This window comes from Topomyia yanbarensis, chromosome 3, assembly GCF_030247195.1.
Source record: "Topomyia yanbarensis strain Yona2022 chromosome 3, ASM3024719v1, whole genome shotgun sequence".
Taxonomy (NCBI): Eukaryota; Metazoa; Arthropoda; class Insecta; order Diptera; family Culicidae; genus Topomyia; species Topomyia yanbarensis.
In genome coordinates, this window is record NC_080672.1 from 189,588,821 (window position 1) to 189,605,062 (window position 16,242).

The 16,242-nt window shown below is 40.0% G+C and overlaps 1 protein-coding gene and 1 long non-coding RNA gene across 3 annotated transcripts in view; both read right to left on the bottom strand.

The window, feature by feature from the left end:
- LOC131691077 (probable ubiquitin carboxyl-terminal hydrolase FAF) overlaps positions 1–16,242 on the bottom strand; it is a 673,880-nt gene that overhangs the window by 26,286 nt on the left and 631,352 nt on the right. For both annotated transcript variants that reach the window (XM_058977248.1, XM_058977247.1), the window contains exons 17-18: positions 993–1,339; positions 677–937 (exon numbers count right to left, since the gene is read on the bottom strand). In XM_058977248.1, the coding sequence (XP_058833231.1) occupies positions 677–937; positions 993–1,339 (608 nt within the window). The remainder of the gene's footprint in view (positions 1–676; positions 938–992; positions 1,340–16,242) is intronic.
- LOC131691126 (uncharacterized) lies at positions 2,990–5,761 on the bottom strand. The gene is made up of 3 exons (XR_009305720.1): positions 4,654–5,761; positions 4,519–4,581; positions 2,990–4,452 (listed from the first exon to the last, which is right to left on the bottom strand). It is a non-coding gene; the product is annotated as an uncharacterized LOC131691126 (long non-coding RNA).

Genomic DNA, 16,242 nt, shown 5'->3' on the forward strand with positions numbered 1-16,242 from the left:
GACCTGTGTTCAGCCAAAAATTCTAAGCCGTGAACACAATTGTCAGAAGGGAGCGGTAAATATGCTAAATGATTTCTATATTCTTCAACGTTTAAGAAAACAGCGGAATTTCGAGTTTATCTGTTCAGCATCTATGAAATTATTATATTATCATATATTTCATATAAAAAGAAGGCCTATTTAGAAAAGTCAAAAGAAAGCAAAAAATCAGAAAGTTTCGTTATCTGGGTTGACTGGCAAATGTCAAAAACTAAAAGCGATAGCGTTGGATTGTCAATGTAAATTTTACATTACAATTTTAAGATTTAGTTCTCTTCTGCTTTTTATTGGAGATATGTGGGCACCAACTGACGAGTTTGCGCTGTAATTCAAACCAACAGGAGCTCACAATAGAAAAAAATTGAATACATAATGAAACTGCTATCCCAAGTAACATTTTAAGCGTCATAGCACACTATGAAAGCAATATACCTTCGAGAGCGTAAAAAACTTTACTTGGCATGCATACTCAATTTCAGGTAGATTGAAAACACATATTACAGTTTTATTATAATATTCTCATAAACATTTTAATATATGTTTTATGAAATGTGTAACCAACATGAAAAGGTTTCGTTTTGTTGTGATGAATTACTTAAAAATATCACTATTGAAAGTACTTAAAGGTCTATCTTACCACATTTTGAATGCTTGTTTTTGTTGTTGAATCGTACCCCTCATCCGCATGGATATTCACTTTAGACAATAGCTTACTAACGTTAGTTATAGAAGACGGACTAGAATTTTGGTTTCCCTCCTGCAATGTGCTCAGCAGCAGCTGCTGTTTCTGTACACAAGCATGTTTCGTTGTATCGTTTATGGCTGTAGACGTTGTTGTTACCACTTGATCATTTTCATTGTTATCTTCTACTTCGTTTTCATGTTGATCTTCTTGATCCTGAAATTATATTTTTTTCAAAGAATGTCAGCGAAAAAAATAAATTGCACTATACTTCTTCGGGGCAAAGTTCGAACGCCATTTGCAGTACGTTTTTGGCAGATTGAGATCGCTCTAATACAAAACTGTTTGTGCTATCGTTGCTTTGCGCAGGTGGTGACCATGAATTATAATTATACTGGCCACCAGATCCCCTGTGCCGATCAAGCTCGTCTTGCAACCACTCCACAGCATGAGCCCATTGGCGTCCCAGTTGTACTGTATTATGAAGCATGTTCAATGCTACCCGGCTTCGATTGAACAGTTGAACCATACATTTTATGCATTGATACGCACGTTTCTGATAATTCATTTTGTTCCGTTGAATTATGTCCAGAAGACCTTCCCTGTCATCTGAAATGCCTGCAAAGAGAGAATAGCGTTAGTAAAGATAAAAATTGTCTTGCTTTTGTTAGCTCTGACAGGTACACTCAACTTCCGAGCTGAAGTGTTGAATCTTAAGGGGTTACAAACAGAGAACAATTTGAAAAGTTTGAATTAATTAAAAAATCACAAAGATATGATTTTATTGCATCTAAGTTATAGTATTTTGATAGTGCATTCATCAGCAAAACTAGGAGTGGGTAATGTCCGGGACATAACCGCGGTGTTGACGTAGGACTAAACTTGGGCATATCATATGACATTCATGGATAATTTGAATGTCTTGTTCTTCTTGTATATGGCTACTCCACCAGCTCTCGTATCGGTACGCTTCGATTGAATGACGCAACTGTAGCCTTCTACCTCAACTGAAAAAGAATCGTCTAGCCAGGTTTCACTAAAGGCGAGGAAGTCTACGCTACCTAAAATCCTATCTGTAGCGATATCCATTGCGTGGGCCTTCAAACTTTGTACATTGAGACTTATCAACGTACTAGCAGGATCACTATTCGTTATAACCTCGCATAATTCATCACCAAGTGTACGCAAACGATGATTGCCTAATCGTTGCAGCTCATTTCGCAGGTCTTGCATTTTCGGTGAATTAGAACTCTTAGCGTGATGAAACTTGAAGGCATTGGTGGGATTAGTCAGGTAAAGACCCTGAAGCGATGAAACACGCGACAAGCCAACGTATACCAGCTGCTGGTCCTGGCCCTTGTCGTAGTCATATACAATCTCAGAGAATGTGCCACCCTGTGACTTATGTACAGTCAGAGCACATGCACTCACGACTGGAAACTGGATGCGCTTGCATTTGATGGTGCCGCTCAGTTTGATATTCGCAGATCGCTTCGAAATAGGAGTCCAATCAGATTGCAGGATACCTGGTCTAGAATAAACGGTAGACACATCTCTACAGAGTTCAGCATTTTTAAACTAACCTTCTTCAGTAATGCCGTGTAGTCCTGATCAGGATACTGCTCTTGCAAAACGGATGAGCTCGCGGTGTAAACCACTTATGCCCCGATTCGATTTGTTGACGTAGTCAACCAAGTAACATGCCCACGAGTACACGTCAAGGATAAACTGCAGATCCATGTTGGAACGCAGTTTCTCTGCAATCCAAGGATTGAAAGCGTTTGTCCAGAGTTCCGTCATTGAGCGCTTTAAGAAAATTGTTGGGCGCACATCGAGATATTCATCGGGAGTACATCTGCAATCTGCAAGAAACTCCTCTAGAGTGTCAAATGATTTTGTTCCCAGTGCTTCCCGCATCTCTGCGGAGCGTCGGCGTAATCGTCCACGGCGACTGTCATCAGTTGTTAGCGGTACTAATGACCGTTCTTCATTCATTGGCCAGTATGGTATGTTGAATCGACACCGCTTCTCGTTGCGTTTATAGCAAGTACCTGTTTGCCATACGTTTCACGTAGATCCCCTACACTAATAGAACCAACTCTTCTGATTAGTTGTAGGGTGGCGGGCATGTGCACAGCAACCGTTTCACGAGGATCATTTGCAAGCCAAAGCATGATGTGTGCATGTGGACTGCCGCGGTGTTGAAATTCAATGCGCTTGAAAAAATCAATAACATAATGGCTGCCAAATGGACTGAATCTAGGTGAAGATAGAATATGCATTATGACATCAACGAGTTTATTGAAGAATAAACAACAAGTGGTTGGGTCGTCGTTGACCAGTGTCGCTCGCTGATAAGCATTCAACTCATGCAATGGTTCAGTTAAATCGATGCCGTTATAATGATTTGAGAGCTTGTGCAGCTGTTTGAACAATAGTGGCCATTGAGTTTCGCTCACGCTTAGCGTCAGAAACATTGTTGGGTTGCCCAGCTGTCGAATCATGGCTAAAAGGTCCTGTTTACGTCGATACCAATACTGCACTGAGTTTGGAATCGATTTCATAAACGACAGATTTCGTTCCATGAGATTCTCCAAGAAACTTTTGTCGCTCAGCTGGGCTCGCGTTATGTTTGCAGTTCCCATACATTTGTAGGTATGCTGCAATCCCTCAGTAACTCGAAGACGGAGAATTTTCATAGCCATATACAGTAAGTGATTCGGCTTTGCTCCACGTCTATCACTCCGTCTCAGCTTACTGGTGGCCTTCATGAAGGGTATTACGTGAACGCCAGCTTTGAATTTTCTTGGATATCCCAAATAGATATCTGGAAAAGACAGCTCTTCAGCGTTTTCATCGTAAACAATCGACATCGGCCTCTTGTTTTGAGCCGGAGCAATTTCCAGACATTTATCTTCATTCCATAACAGCGTTTGTTGCTGACCAGCAAACAACTAGACATCGTTGGTTGCTTCAATGACCTCCAATTCTATCATACTCATTTCTTGAGATGAACTAGATTGTTGGTCCGCACCAAAAGCTGTTAGTCGATCCTCGCACAGAGATATTCCTTCCCGTTTATATAATGGTGTGGTGACTAAAGACTTGGCTTAAAGCCTTCACGACCGACTTCTTGACGAATCCAGACAAGTAATTTGATTTAGGTATTTGATGTTTTTTAATTGATACATTAAAAGCGTAATCGTCTTCAAACTGACGAGGAAGCACCCGAACCATCTCATCTACATCTACTGGAACATTGATGACCTGCTCATTGATGGTGTAACTGCCTACAATTTCGAATAATATTTCATAAAAAAGAAAAAGTGCCAAAGCGCATCCTTATAACACACCTTGTGCCTGGCGCAGACGACGAATCTGCATAAACGGCAGTCGTGGTGAAATCAGCCTTTCGCTAATCGGATCCAAGGGCGGAAGATCTGGTGGACAGCTTGGGTACTTGAATCCGTTCGACGTGGACAGATTTGGTACTGTACATCGCTGCAAACTGCTGCGACAGGTCTTGCATAACTTGAATCCCGCAACTGACTCAAAGTCTGCAGCCTCCAACAGCACTCTCCTTCCTTGCTCTGTGATTGACTTCAGATCGTTGGTGAACCAAAGTCTATCACACACGCTACATGCAACCCCGAATTCATTATCAATGAACCTTTCGCGATCAGCTCTCGCAAAACCTGTCTCATCTTGTGTTTGACACGATGGGTTAATTTCTGTAATTTTTCAGCAACGCAAATTTTTATTATCAGCTTCACATTTATTATAATAATTATAATTACCCTGACTTATTAGTGCAGGAATTTGAATGGGCTCGCTCTGCAAAGAACGAGATGGAACGATTCCTGCAAAGTTCAACAAAGTTTTCAGTAACGCAAATTTTTATTATCAACTTGATATTTATTATAATAGCTTACCCTGACTTATCAGAGCAGGAATTTGAATGGGCTCGCTCTGCAAAGAATGAGATGGAACGATTCCTGCAAAGTTCAACAAAGTTGGATTATTTTGTTTTTTTTTCATAAAACGTTTAATTGACACGGCATTTGCAAAAGCTTTTTTACGCCGGGGTTTTTGTTTACATAACATGTTACAAAGGTTCTTAAGACTATCACGTTATAAAAAAAATCACTTTCTAATGCTAACACTGAGGATAATCATCATTTTGAATGTTTTTAATTATACTCTATTTTCTTGAATTTCATTGTAAACCTATTGATAGTTTTTCTGTAATCTTTGTTTATTTGTTTTCTTTATGTCGTTTTATGAGCATGAGCATGAGCATGATGACCGTACAATTCGTAGTTGCTACTCCGTGATTGACCAGAACAAGCGAAATTGCACAAAGAACCAACGAATGGAGCCTGGGAGTAGCTTCCCATCCTCAGTGTGCACGTTTCGAGAGTTTCAAATTTTTAAGTGTCAATAACGGCGCCGGCCACGTCCTTACAGTCATCGGGGAAGGAAGGGAATGTTAGTGTGATAACCGTTGTTATAGAGACCGTGTATACCTCTGCATCTCCACGGTTACCACGGAAAGGAGGTTTTGTTAGTGGGATGGGATACATAGTTACATAAATCTGGATTCACCTTGGTATGTGATACAATCTATGCGACTCTCAGAAGCGTTATAAGTTAATAATTGCTCTGGGCAGCCGGCTGCCGAGAATTTCAAGAAGATTTATCGTTTGTTGTATTAATTTGGGAATTCTAGGCTTAAAGATATGCAACTTAAACTCCGGACAGCCGGCCATCGGGAGTATTGCTTTTCTTTGATTGAACAAATATTTTTATAAGACAAGGGAACTTTGAAGTTTCTTTACTCCGACGAAGATCGAAAATCTTAGAACAATAACATTGAATATGATACGATTGTCTTAACTCTCCGGAGATACCCGTCGTAATGGAAAAGTTGTTACTTGACTGAATATTACTATCTTACTATCTAAGTATAATTATCGAGGTTAAATCGCGATATAAGCATATATACTTTCTTTATAGTCATGAGGAACAAGCCGGCTTTTGTAACTATTATTCACGCGCGATGTTATGCTATCTCACGACGAATTCGCGCTGGGGTATGGTAATGTTTGTTTTTATTTTTCATAGTTCATCCCAAATGAAAAACCCTAATTTTAAGTATTGAAAGGTACCTTGAAAGGGGGCCGAGAAGTCGCCGCTGGGGGTCCGCGAAGCAAAATATCTCCTCCGAGTGGATATAAAAAATCAAGTCTTGCTTCCCAACAGACTGAAAATGATATATTGACAGCAATGTTTAACCGTGGGGGGGTCCACACCATCGCAGGGTGATTTCTAAGGGGCCCGTGGCACGAAAATGCTTCAGAACCGCTGATATAGACCGATGCAGAGAATCCCTTCTCAATCCAATATTCCCAACGTTACTCTCAATGGAAGCAAACTACATCCCATCGACTTACAAAATTTTGGACTCTTTATACAGACCCGCGAATCGTACAAAAACGCAACCAAAAAGGAAAAAAACGTTTTGACAGTCCTTCTGGACGTAATCCCCGACACCTCGCAAGACCGGGCGCAAAGAGTCTATAGAAAATCATATCCGCAGAAAACCGTTAACAAGAAAATACATAGGTAGGGTGGATGTACCAATAGTCGCATGCTTAAGGAAAACTTTTGATAAAAAATCGATTAATAGACCTATGGGCAATGTTAATACATTAAACGAAAGCTTTCAGTCTTCATAGGAAAAATATAAAGATGGCTTAGTAACCAATTTATGTATTCAAAACCGCTTGTACCACTATAGGAACACATGTACCAATAGTGGTGCAATCGCTAATTTCGGTTCCTATTGTTGCAAATCCCATTGCTTTCTTATGGGACTTGCAACTGTAGGTACACTACATCAACTATAGGTGCAAGGGAGCTCAAATTTCTAAGAAAATAATTTTTTTCAATAGTTATTTGAGCAAATTTCAAGGATAACAGTTTTATTGTCGCATAATTTTAGTGCGATGAATCGATAAAAAAATATTTGTTGATGGTTGGTATCTTAGTTAGGCGTATAACCCACTACTGCAACTATTGGTACACCTCAACTATAGGAGCACCCACCCTAATACATGTAGTAATGGATTTTTTACACGATTCACGCAGATAATCGATTAATCATTATAACAATCAAAAAAATCAATAATCAGCTGTCAGTTTTCCGAATATCCAGTAACTCAACCAACTGATATCCGTTAAGCACCACAAAATACCACAAAGAGGCCACCACCCAACTTTGAAAATCGCGGAACAAAACGAGAAGACTCTCCAAAAACACCAAGAGACTCATACCTGTACGCAGTAATCGGTTATGGTCTACTAATCGAATACACTCAGGTTTTTTTTTACGCGGGGGATACGAGCCGCGTAAATGAAAACCGCGTAAATTTCAAAATCCGCGTAAATGAAAACCGCGTAAATTTCAAAATCCGCGTAAATGAAGACCACTTAAATTTAAGAATCCGCGATAAAGGGAACCTCATTGATGGATACCGCGTAAATTCCAAAATCCGCGTAAATGAAAACCGCGTAAATTTCAAAAACCGCGTAAATGAAAACCGCGTAAATTTCAAAATCCGCGTAAATGAAAACCGCGTAAATTTCAAAATCCGCGTAAAAAAAACCGCGTAAAAAAAATACCGCGAAAAAAAAAAAACCGCGTAAAAAAAACTTGAGTGTACACTAATCGGGCTCTCGAAAATCACTCGACCAGCAGATAACAATTTGTCAAAATCGGACATCACTAAATCCAAGAATTTCGTACAACGTTTATGTCTACTTTCACCCGCGGAACACCCAACACAACACCAGACCAGATGACTCGCAAGCCATAAAAAATCTCGACTCGCACCTCTCCCATGTCGCTTTCGCCCCTGACAGCGCACTACACCGGTGTAGCCTGTGTTTTTAGCTTCCGATGGCCCTACATTTTCTGACAAAGTGAAGTTCAGGAATGTTGAGATTTTTATCACTGTTTAGGAAAGCAGAAGTATCATAAAGCTAGTGTCAGGCCTTCATGAGACCTCAAGAAGTCACTTTTGGAGGTATTCGTTAATGTAGATTTGTCGGTAGACGGTTCCAGATTTCATTAAAAAAAACTAATTTAACACATCTACAGATCGCTTGCAACATAAAAAACTTTTTGTGCAATTTGACAGCTCCATCTTAGGCCAATTCAATAAATTTCCTACATGAAAGTTTACTTTTGTTAAAAAAACGGGTTTTAAACCAAAGCTGGAAGTTAAACCTTGGCGTGGAAGAGCCGGTATATTAATATATGGCTATTACTTAGTGTAGAATTAGATTTTGCCGCTTACGGCCATTATATAACCGCCAGAAGAAACTTAAAACGTTGGTACACAATCGAGAATAGCGAATCAGAAAAGATATCAGTGATTTACTAAATACAGAATGGATAATGGTTATGATGTAAAACCTTAAGGTCCGTCCAGGTTAAGTCTTCGGTACGGTGCAATACCTCGACCTAGGAACTCCTTAAGTCTTCGGTACGGAGCAATACCTCGACCTAGGAACTCCTAGCATGTTGTTAGTCGCCTCTTACGACATGGGAGCAGTCCCCAGAGGTTCTATTCTTGGCTGAAATAGTGCAAAAAGATTTCAGCCCGCCGGACACCACACGGCTTTTTGTTTTCTTTATATCGTTTTATCTAACTTAACTAACTGCGAAGAAATCTAAATTGTTTGTGGGTAGCAAGGGAAAAAAACTAGAAACATTGTGGGGATAATTATATTTGAATATTTATTGTTTTCAGGAAATGATAAATATGGCTCATGTATGTAAGATCTCGTAAAGCGAGGATATCACGAACAGGTACATAGGGTGGTTTTCTTCTGGCTCGTAAGGAGTCTATTAATTGGGATCTAGCTTCACGATATTCAGTGCAAGACCAAACAACATGTTCAATGTCTTCGTAACCCTCTCTGCAAGCACATTGATTATCTTCTGCGATCCCAATACGGCGAAGATGCGCATTCAACGTATAATGGTTGGACATGAGTCTAGACAGCACACGAATGAAGTTTCGACTTACATCCAACCCTTTGAACCATGCCTTCATTGATACTTTAGGGATAATTGAGTGCAACCACCGTCCCATTGTCCCATGATGTTTGCCAACTAGTAAGCGTCCTCTGACGAGAAGCGCTATAAAATTCATTGAAGGAAATAGGTCTTTCATAGATGTCACCGTCCAGCGCCCCTATTTTGGCTAAATTATCTGCTCTCTCATTACCCGAGCAATGAGCAAGAATCCACACTAAGGTAATTTGATAAGATTTATTTGTTAATTTAGTTAAGTATTCTCGTATCTTCTTCAAAAAGAACGGAGCGTGATTATCAAGCTTTAATGAGCGTAGTGCCTTAATTGTGCTGAGGCTATCTGTGAGGATGAAATAATGGCTCGGAAGTAAAGTATCAATGATTTCCAGACTATAGTGAACTGCTGCTAGTTCGGCTGTATAAACGGAGGCAGGTTCTGCAAGCTTGAAAGAGATCGAGGTGTTATTGTTGAAAATACCGAACCCAGTGGCCTCATTGATTCGTGACCCATCAGTGTAGAACATTTTATGGCAGTCAATGTGTTGGTATTTACTTATGAATATTTTAGGGATCTCCAGAGAGCGCTGGTGATCCGGAATTCCACGAATTTCCTCTTGCATGGACGTGTCGAAAAATAAAGTGGAATCGGGAGTATCTAGTATATTAACACATGTCAGAACATAACTAGAAGGCGTTATTTCTTGTGACATGTGATTGAAGTACACTGTCATGAATCTGGTTTGGGATTGAAGCTCGACAAGTCTTTCGAAATTTTCAATTACAAGTGGATTCATAACCTCACATCGTATAAGTAAACGAGAGGAGAGATCCCAGAATCGATCTTTTAAGGGAAGAACTCCCGCTAGAACTTCAAGACTCATCGTATGTGTCGATTGCATGGAACCTAAGGCGATTCGTAAACAACGATACTGTATTCGTTACAATTTAATAATGTGAGTGTTTGCAGCTGAACGGAAACAGAAGCACCCATATTCCATTACTGAAAGTATCGTTGTTTGATACAATCTTATCACGTCACTTGGATGAGCACCCCACCATGATCCGGTTATTGTTCGGAGAAAATTTATCCTTTGTTGGCACTTCTTTATCAGATACCTAATGTGGCCTCCCCATGTACCTTTAGAATCGAAAATTACCTTTAGAATCGAAAATTCCGAGATATTTATAGGTCATGACTTGGGCTATCGTTCTACCAACCAACTGAAGCTGAAGCTGAGCTGGATCACGCTTCCTTGAAAAAACAACCAACTCTGTTTTCTCCGTAGAGAAATCGATGCCTAACTTCAAAGCCCAACTTGATAAATTATCCAAACTATCTTGCAGTGGTTGTTGTAAATTTATGGCTTTTGGTCCTGTAACAGAAACCACGCCATCATCTGCAAGTTGCCTTAGAGTGCATGGGCTGACAATACAATTATCAATGTCATTCACGTAAAAATTGTAGAGAAGGGGGCTTAAACAAGAACCTTGTGGGAGGCCCATGTAACTTATTCTGAATGTCGCCAAATCGCCATATGAAAAATGCATGTGCTTTTCTGACAATAAGTTGTATAAATAATTATTTAATATTGGTGAAAGACCACATTGATGTAGTTTCTCTGAGAGAACATCAATGGAAACAGAGTCGAATGCTCCTTTTATGTCTAAGAACACAGACGCCATTTGTTCTTTTTTGCGTAAGCTAGTTGGATTTCTGACGAGGGTAGCGCCAGACAATCATTCGTTCCCTTTCCCCTCCGAAAACCAAACTGGGTATCTGATAGCAAGCCGTTCGCCTCAACCCAATTGTCGAGACGTCGTAGGATAATTTTTTCCAACAATTTCCTGATACAGGATAGCATTGCAATCGGTCTATACCAGTTATGGTCGGAGGATGGTTTTCCCGGTTTTGGAATGGCGATAACTCTCACTTGTCTCCAGTCGTGCGGGACTATGTTCTGCTCAAGAAGCTTATTGAATAAATTCAACAAGCGTCTTTTTGCTAGGTCAGGCAGATTCTTCACCAAGTTGAATTTAATTCTGTCTGGACCCGGAGCATTATTGTTGCATGAGAGGAGTGCAATTGAAAATTCCATCATTGTCAAAGGCGAATCTATGGAATCGTTACTTGTGGGAGCATCGCTAATGATTTTCTGCGCAGGAGTAGAATCTGGACAAACTTTCTTGGCAAAATTAAATATCCAGCGATTCGAAAAATCTTCGCTTTCATTAGTTACGTTTCGATTCCTCATTCTTCTGGCTGTGTTCCAAAGAGTACTCATTGATGTTTCTCTTGACAAGCCATCAACGAAACGTCTCCAATAACTAGACTTTTTGGCATGACGGAGACTGTCAAATTTGTTTTGTAAAATCGAATAATTTTCAAAGTTTGCACGTGTACACCCTTTCCGTTTCATAATTTCTTTGTAAGCAACTTGTTTAGCTTCATATGCATCCGAGCACTCTTTGTCCCACCAGGGATTAGGAGGCCGGCTGTTCATTATCATGCCAGGATTGCATTTCGTTTGGGTTTGTTCTGCTGCTTCAATAATCAAACCCGCTAGAAATTCATATTCTTCGGTAGGTGGTAGCTCTTCCGTCGAAACAAGAGAAGTGGAAATTAAAGATTGGTATTTTTTCCAATCAATATTTCGTGTCAAGTCATAAGGGACATTGATTGAATTCGTGAGGCCTAATTCACTGTTAATTGAAATAACGACTGGCAAATGATCGCTACTGTGAGGATCAGGTACAACCTTCCACGTGCAATCTAACCGAAGTGATGTCGAGCATAGAGATAGATCTAATGCACTTGGTCGTGCGGGTGGTCTGGGAATGCGTGTTGCTTCGCCTGTATTTAAAACTGTCATATTGAGCTCGTCACAAACATTGTATATCAAATAGGATCGAATATCATTGAAGAGGGAACCCCACAATACTCCGTGCGAGTTGAAGTCTCCCAGTATCAGACGCAGAGCAGCCATGGATTCCACTACCTCAAAAATCTGACGTTGTCCAATTTGAGCTTTGGGAGGTATATATATAGAAGCGATAGACATGTCTTTGCCTTTAATATTCGTTTGGACAGCTAGAGCCTCAATGCCCGCAAACAAGGGGATGTTAATTCTTTAGAAAGGATAGCACTTTTTAATTCCTAGAAGCACTCCTCCATATGGGGTGTCTCGGTCTAGGCGAATAATGTTGAAATCATTCAAGTTGAAATTGATGTTTGAGGTAAGCCATGTTTCACATAAAGCAAAAGCATCGCATTTCAAATTATGCAGCAAAATTTTTAAGGAGTCAATTTTAGGTATGATACTTCTGCAATTCCACTGTAAAACAGTGATGGAATCTTTCATTGGAGGAGGTGAATTAACCATTGAAAGATACAATCGCTGCAAGGATGGGCCATTGAGCAATCAGCTGCTCTAAAAATGTTCTAATTGTTGGGAGGAACGCTGAAAGTACCCTTTTTTGGGTCAGAAATATTGAATGCTTTGAAAATCCAATCAACAATTTCAGAAAATTTCAATAAACCTATCCCCGGTTGAGGCTCGGAGGAAGTTGAAGTTTTATTATTTCCAGTAATGGTGTTCTGTTTCGATTGTACATTACCAAAACCGGGAGGGACTGGTTTCGGTATTGCATCGGAATTCTTTAGCTTTGGCCGCAATTTATTTGTTGGAGGAGAAATTTTAAGGCCCTTGCTTGGCAGTTTGGGAAAAGAGGATTGTTTTCTTTTCCTGGATCCTCTAGGTAAAACAAATGATGTACCTTCGGACGCTTCGTCAGAGTCAGACTCTTTCGGCAATAGAATAGCGTATCTGTTTTCTGAGACCGTGGGTTCAGGAGTAACATTTTTCAGTATTTCTGCATAAGAGCGCTTAGATCTCTCCTTCAAGGATCGTTTAATTTTCTCCTCCCGCAATTTATATATGGGACATGCAAGGAGCTCGTGTGAAGTTTCTCCGCAATGTAAACATTTTTCTAAGTTTTTATTGCATGTATCCTCTTGATGAGGCCCCCCACATTTGCCACACCGTACCTTATTGGAACAGTAAGTGGCTGTGTGGCCAAGCTGTTTACAATTGAGGCAATTCATCACACGAGGGATGAAAAGGCGAACGGGGAGACGAATTTTATTAATGAGAACATGGCTAGGCAAAGCAGACCCAGCGAAAGTTACACGAAATGAATAGGATGGTCGGTAAACTTTTTTCTCTTCTTCAATTGATACTGAGTACAATTGCTTAACATCGAGTATTTTTACTTTATTAAGCAGGGTGTTCTTGAAACAACCAACACCATGCTTAAGTATATCCTCGGCAGTGAGGCTGGGTTCGGAGATGACTCCATCGCATTCTATATCGCGCGAAAGTATATAAACTTTATATTCACGCGTGAAGAGTTCGCAGGCTACTATCTCGTTAGCTTGTCTAATGTTATCAATGCTAACTCGAAGTTTACCTTTATTTACTTTCACGATCTCTGTTACAGCAGAAAATCGTGAAGTCAGATCCCGTGCAATTTGCACAAGGTTTAATGGCTTTCCTTTCCGCCTGAAGAAAACCTGCCAAGGTCCAGAAGACCCTTGGGGGTATAATTTTATTCTAAGGGGAGTTGAGGGAGGGGGATCAGAAGAATTTTGCTCTTGTGAAATGGAGGATTCCCTCTCACTATCCTCCATCTCGCCTACCATACACAGTAAGTAAATTAAATACTAACACTAGCAAAATTATATTAAAATCTACCTGTCCTTCGAAGAGTTGCAGATGCTCGCTGTCTCCCTCTGTCACGCTCGGGTTGAACACAGCGCAGCCACCACTACCAAGATGGAGCCGCTGTTTACTTGTGGGTCCAGGGGTATTTCCTTACTATGCAGCGTGGCTAGGTACACAAATACACAAAAGCCCGTTTCTGCACTAGCACAGATGAATAAGTGATGATGAAGCGAGACGCTTCACCAACAAGATGCAGCTCTGTCTCACTTAGCGCCGACTGTATGCAGCGTAACCACTACCACCACCAAGGTGGGGCCGCCGCTTACCTGAGACTTCGTTGCCTTCGCACCAACACTCGCTTATCGCGTGGTACCACCACCAAACGACCGCTCTCGCAGCCAACAATCCTGCCTGTCTCCGCACCAACACGGCATCAAATACTGACACAGTACACAAACTTCTAGCCTATTCACGGCTTGCACAGCCTTGGTTGCTACAACCAATCAGCAAACACAACCTTTCAAGGCGAAGGCTAAAACTGTTATGATGGATTATTTTGTGTTTAGAAAGTTAGTCTAAATCATTCAGACCAACGCTCAGAGAATAGACTTGTATGGTCAATAAAATTTGGCTAGAATTTTCAAAATAAAATTATTGGTCGGGAGACAAAAATTTTATTTAATAAGTGCAATAATATTTATTAATTGCTTAAATGAAACATATCGTTCTCTTTTTTGTTAATTACCTGATAGAAATTTAAACAAAATAATTGAAAATAAAATTATTTGATTGAAATTAAAAGTTCATTGCAATGCATTGCTATTTTAATGAAAATGAAAAAAAAAACATTAGAAGTCTTTGTAAACTCCAAATATGTATTCTAAATTTCTCCATATGAATTAATTGTATAACTCAATCGAAGTCATTCAAAATTACTACAAAAATTCCTTTTGCCAGAAGCAAAGAATTAATCAGCATATTATATAGTGTAGGACATTCCTCCATAAGAGATTCCAAGGTTGTACCCACTCCAATTCAAGCAGACGAAAAGCTCTTTGAATATGCTGTCAATTTTTTTGAACAATTAGCATAAGCATAAGCATAAGAGATCGCCCGTAGTTGCTACTCCGTTATTGACCAGAACCAAATTAGGTTGCAAAATGTTCATTGGAACAACATGTTTGGGAATAACATGATGAGCCACATTGTACAATCTATTCTGATCCCTACATGCTGATCAATACCGACGCCGGCCACGTCCGAATGCAGATCTTCTGGGAAAGGAAGGAATGTTAGTCCGATACATGTTGCTACTAGAGACCGAGGAATCCTCTGCATCTCCACATGTATCACGGGAATAGGAGAGTTGTTAGTAAGTGTGCCAATTGCGTTATCTTGTAATAATTGCTCTGGGCAGCCGGCTGCCGAGAATTTGGGAAATTTATCATTTGTTGTATTAATACGATTAGCAAAATAAGCAACTTGAACTCCGAAAAGCCGGCTATAAGGAGCACTGCTTATATTTCGTAATAATATTCAATCACGCGACGAATTTTTTCGTGGTTTCTATCGGTGGTGCGGCGATCGTTTGAATAAAATGAGGAATCTTATACAGAAGGTTAATCAGACTCTTCCATAGGTGTCACGAAGTTGGTGTTCTAGGATTCGCTCCATGCAAGCGATGCGACCTGTACATAGTTTATTAGGTAGTAGTTTAGTAAGTTTTCGAGAACACGATCGCTCGAAAAAGATCTTGTTTAGTTTTTGGTTCTTTTTAAACTCTGGGTAGCCGGCTACCGAGAGTATCCTATTTTCTAAACAAAAGCAATTTCAACTCCACACAACCTATCGTGGGAGTATTGCCTAGAAAAGCTAATCTTATCTGCATAATAGGCCGGATTACTATTTATTGCAACATTATTTAGACTAATTTCGCTATACCTTCTCCACAATATATTTTTTGGGTTGCAAACTACCGAGTGATAACACGTTATACACACAAAGAGTTATGATAGCTCGAGATGTTATAAATCAACGAAAGTATTTCCTATTTCTAATATCGGATTGTTTGCGAAATACACGTATACGAACGATTATATCGAACATTAAAGGGAAATACAGAGGATCGTTAACCTGATGCACGGGCTTGCCACCAATAACGGAACTTGAAATTAGATTCATTAAAACAGACGCGGCGAATTTTCAGTGCGTATTGACCCGCGATCATCGATACTAGTCAAATTAAAGTCTTATTGGAGCTGATTTCCCAACAACTATTCACTTTTACGGTATTGTTTTCTCCGCTAGATCTGTTCGCACCCTCTCATTCTGCTACTATTGGCAGAAGGCTGATAGCACCCAGTCGTCGCCGGTCACATTCAAACATTCATACTTTGGAAACTAAACATCAGAATCAAAAACAAATTAATAGCGTTCATACTGTTTTTTAGTTCTTTCATTTAAAATTGGTTTGGATAAGATCGGTTCATCCATTGCTGAGAAAAACGAATGAGAATTTGTCCGTTACATACACACACACACACACAGACATTGTCCCAAATCATCGAGCTGAGTCGATTGGTATATAAGACGGCCCTCCGGGCCTCGGAAAAAATCTTGAAAGTTTGAGCGAGTTCTATACATTTCTTTTATAAGAAATGTAAAAATGTGCTTATCTTCACGTCCATCATGTTTCG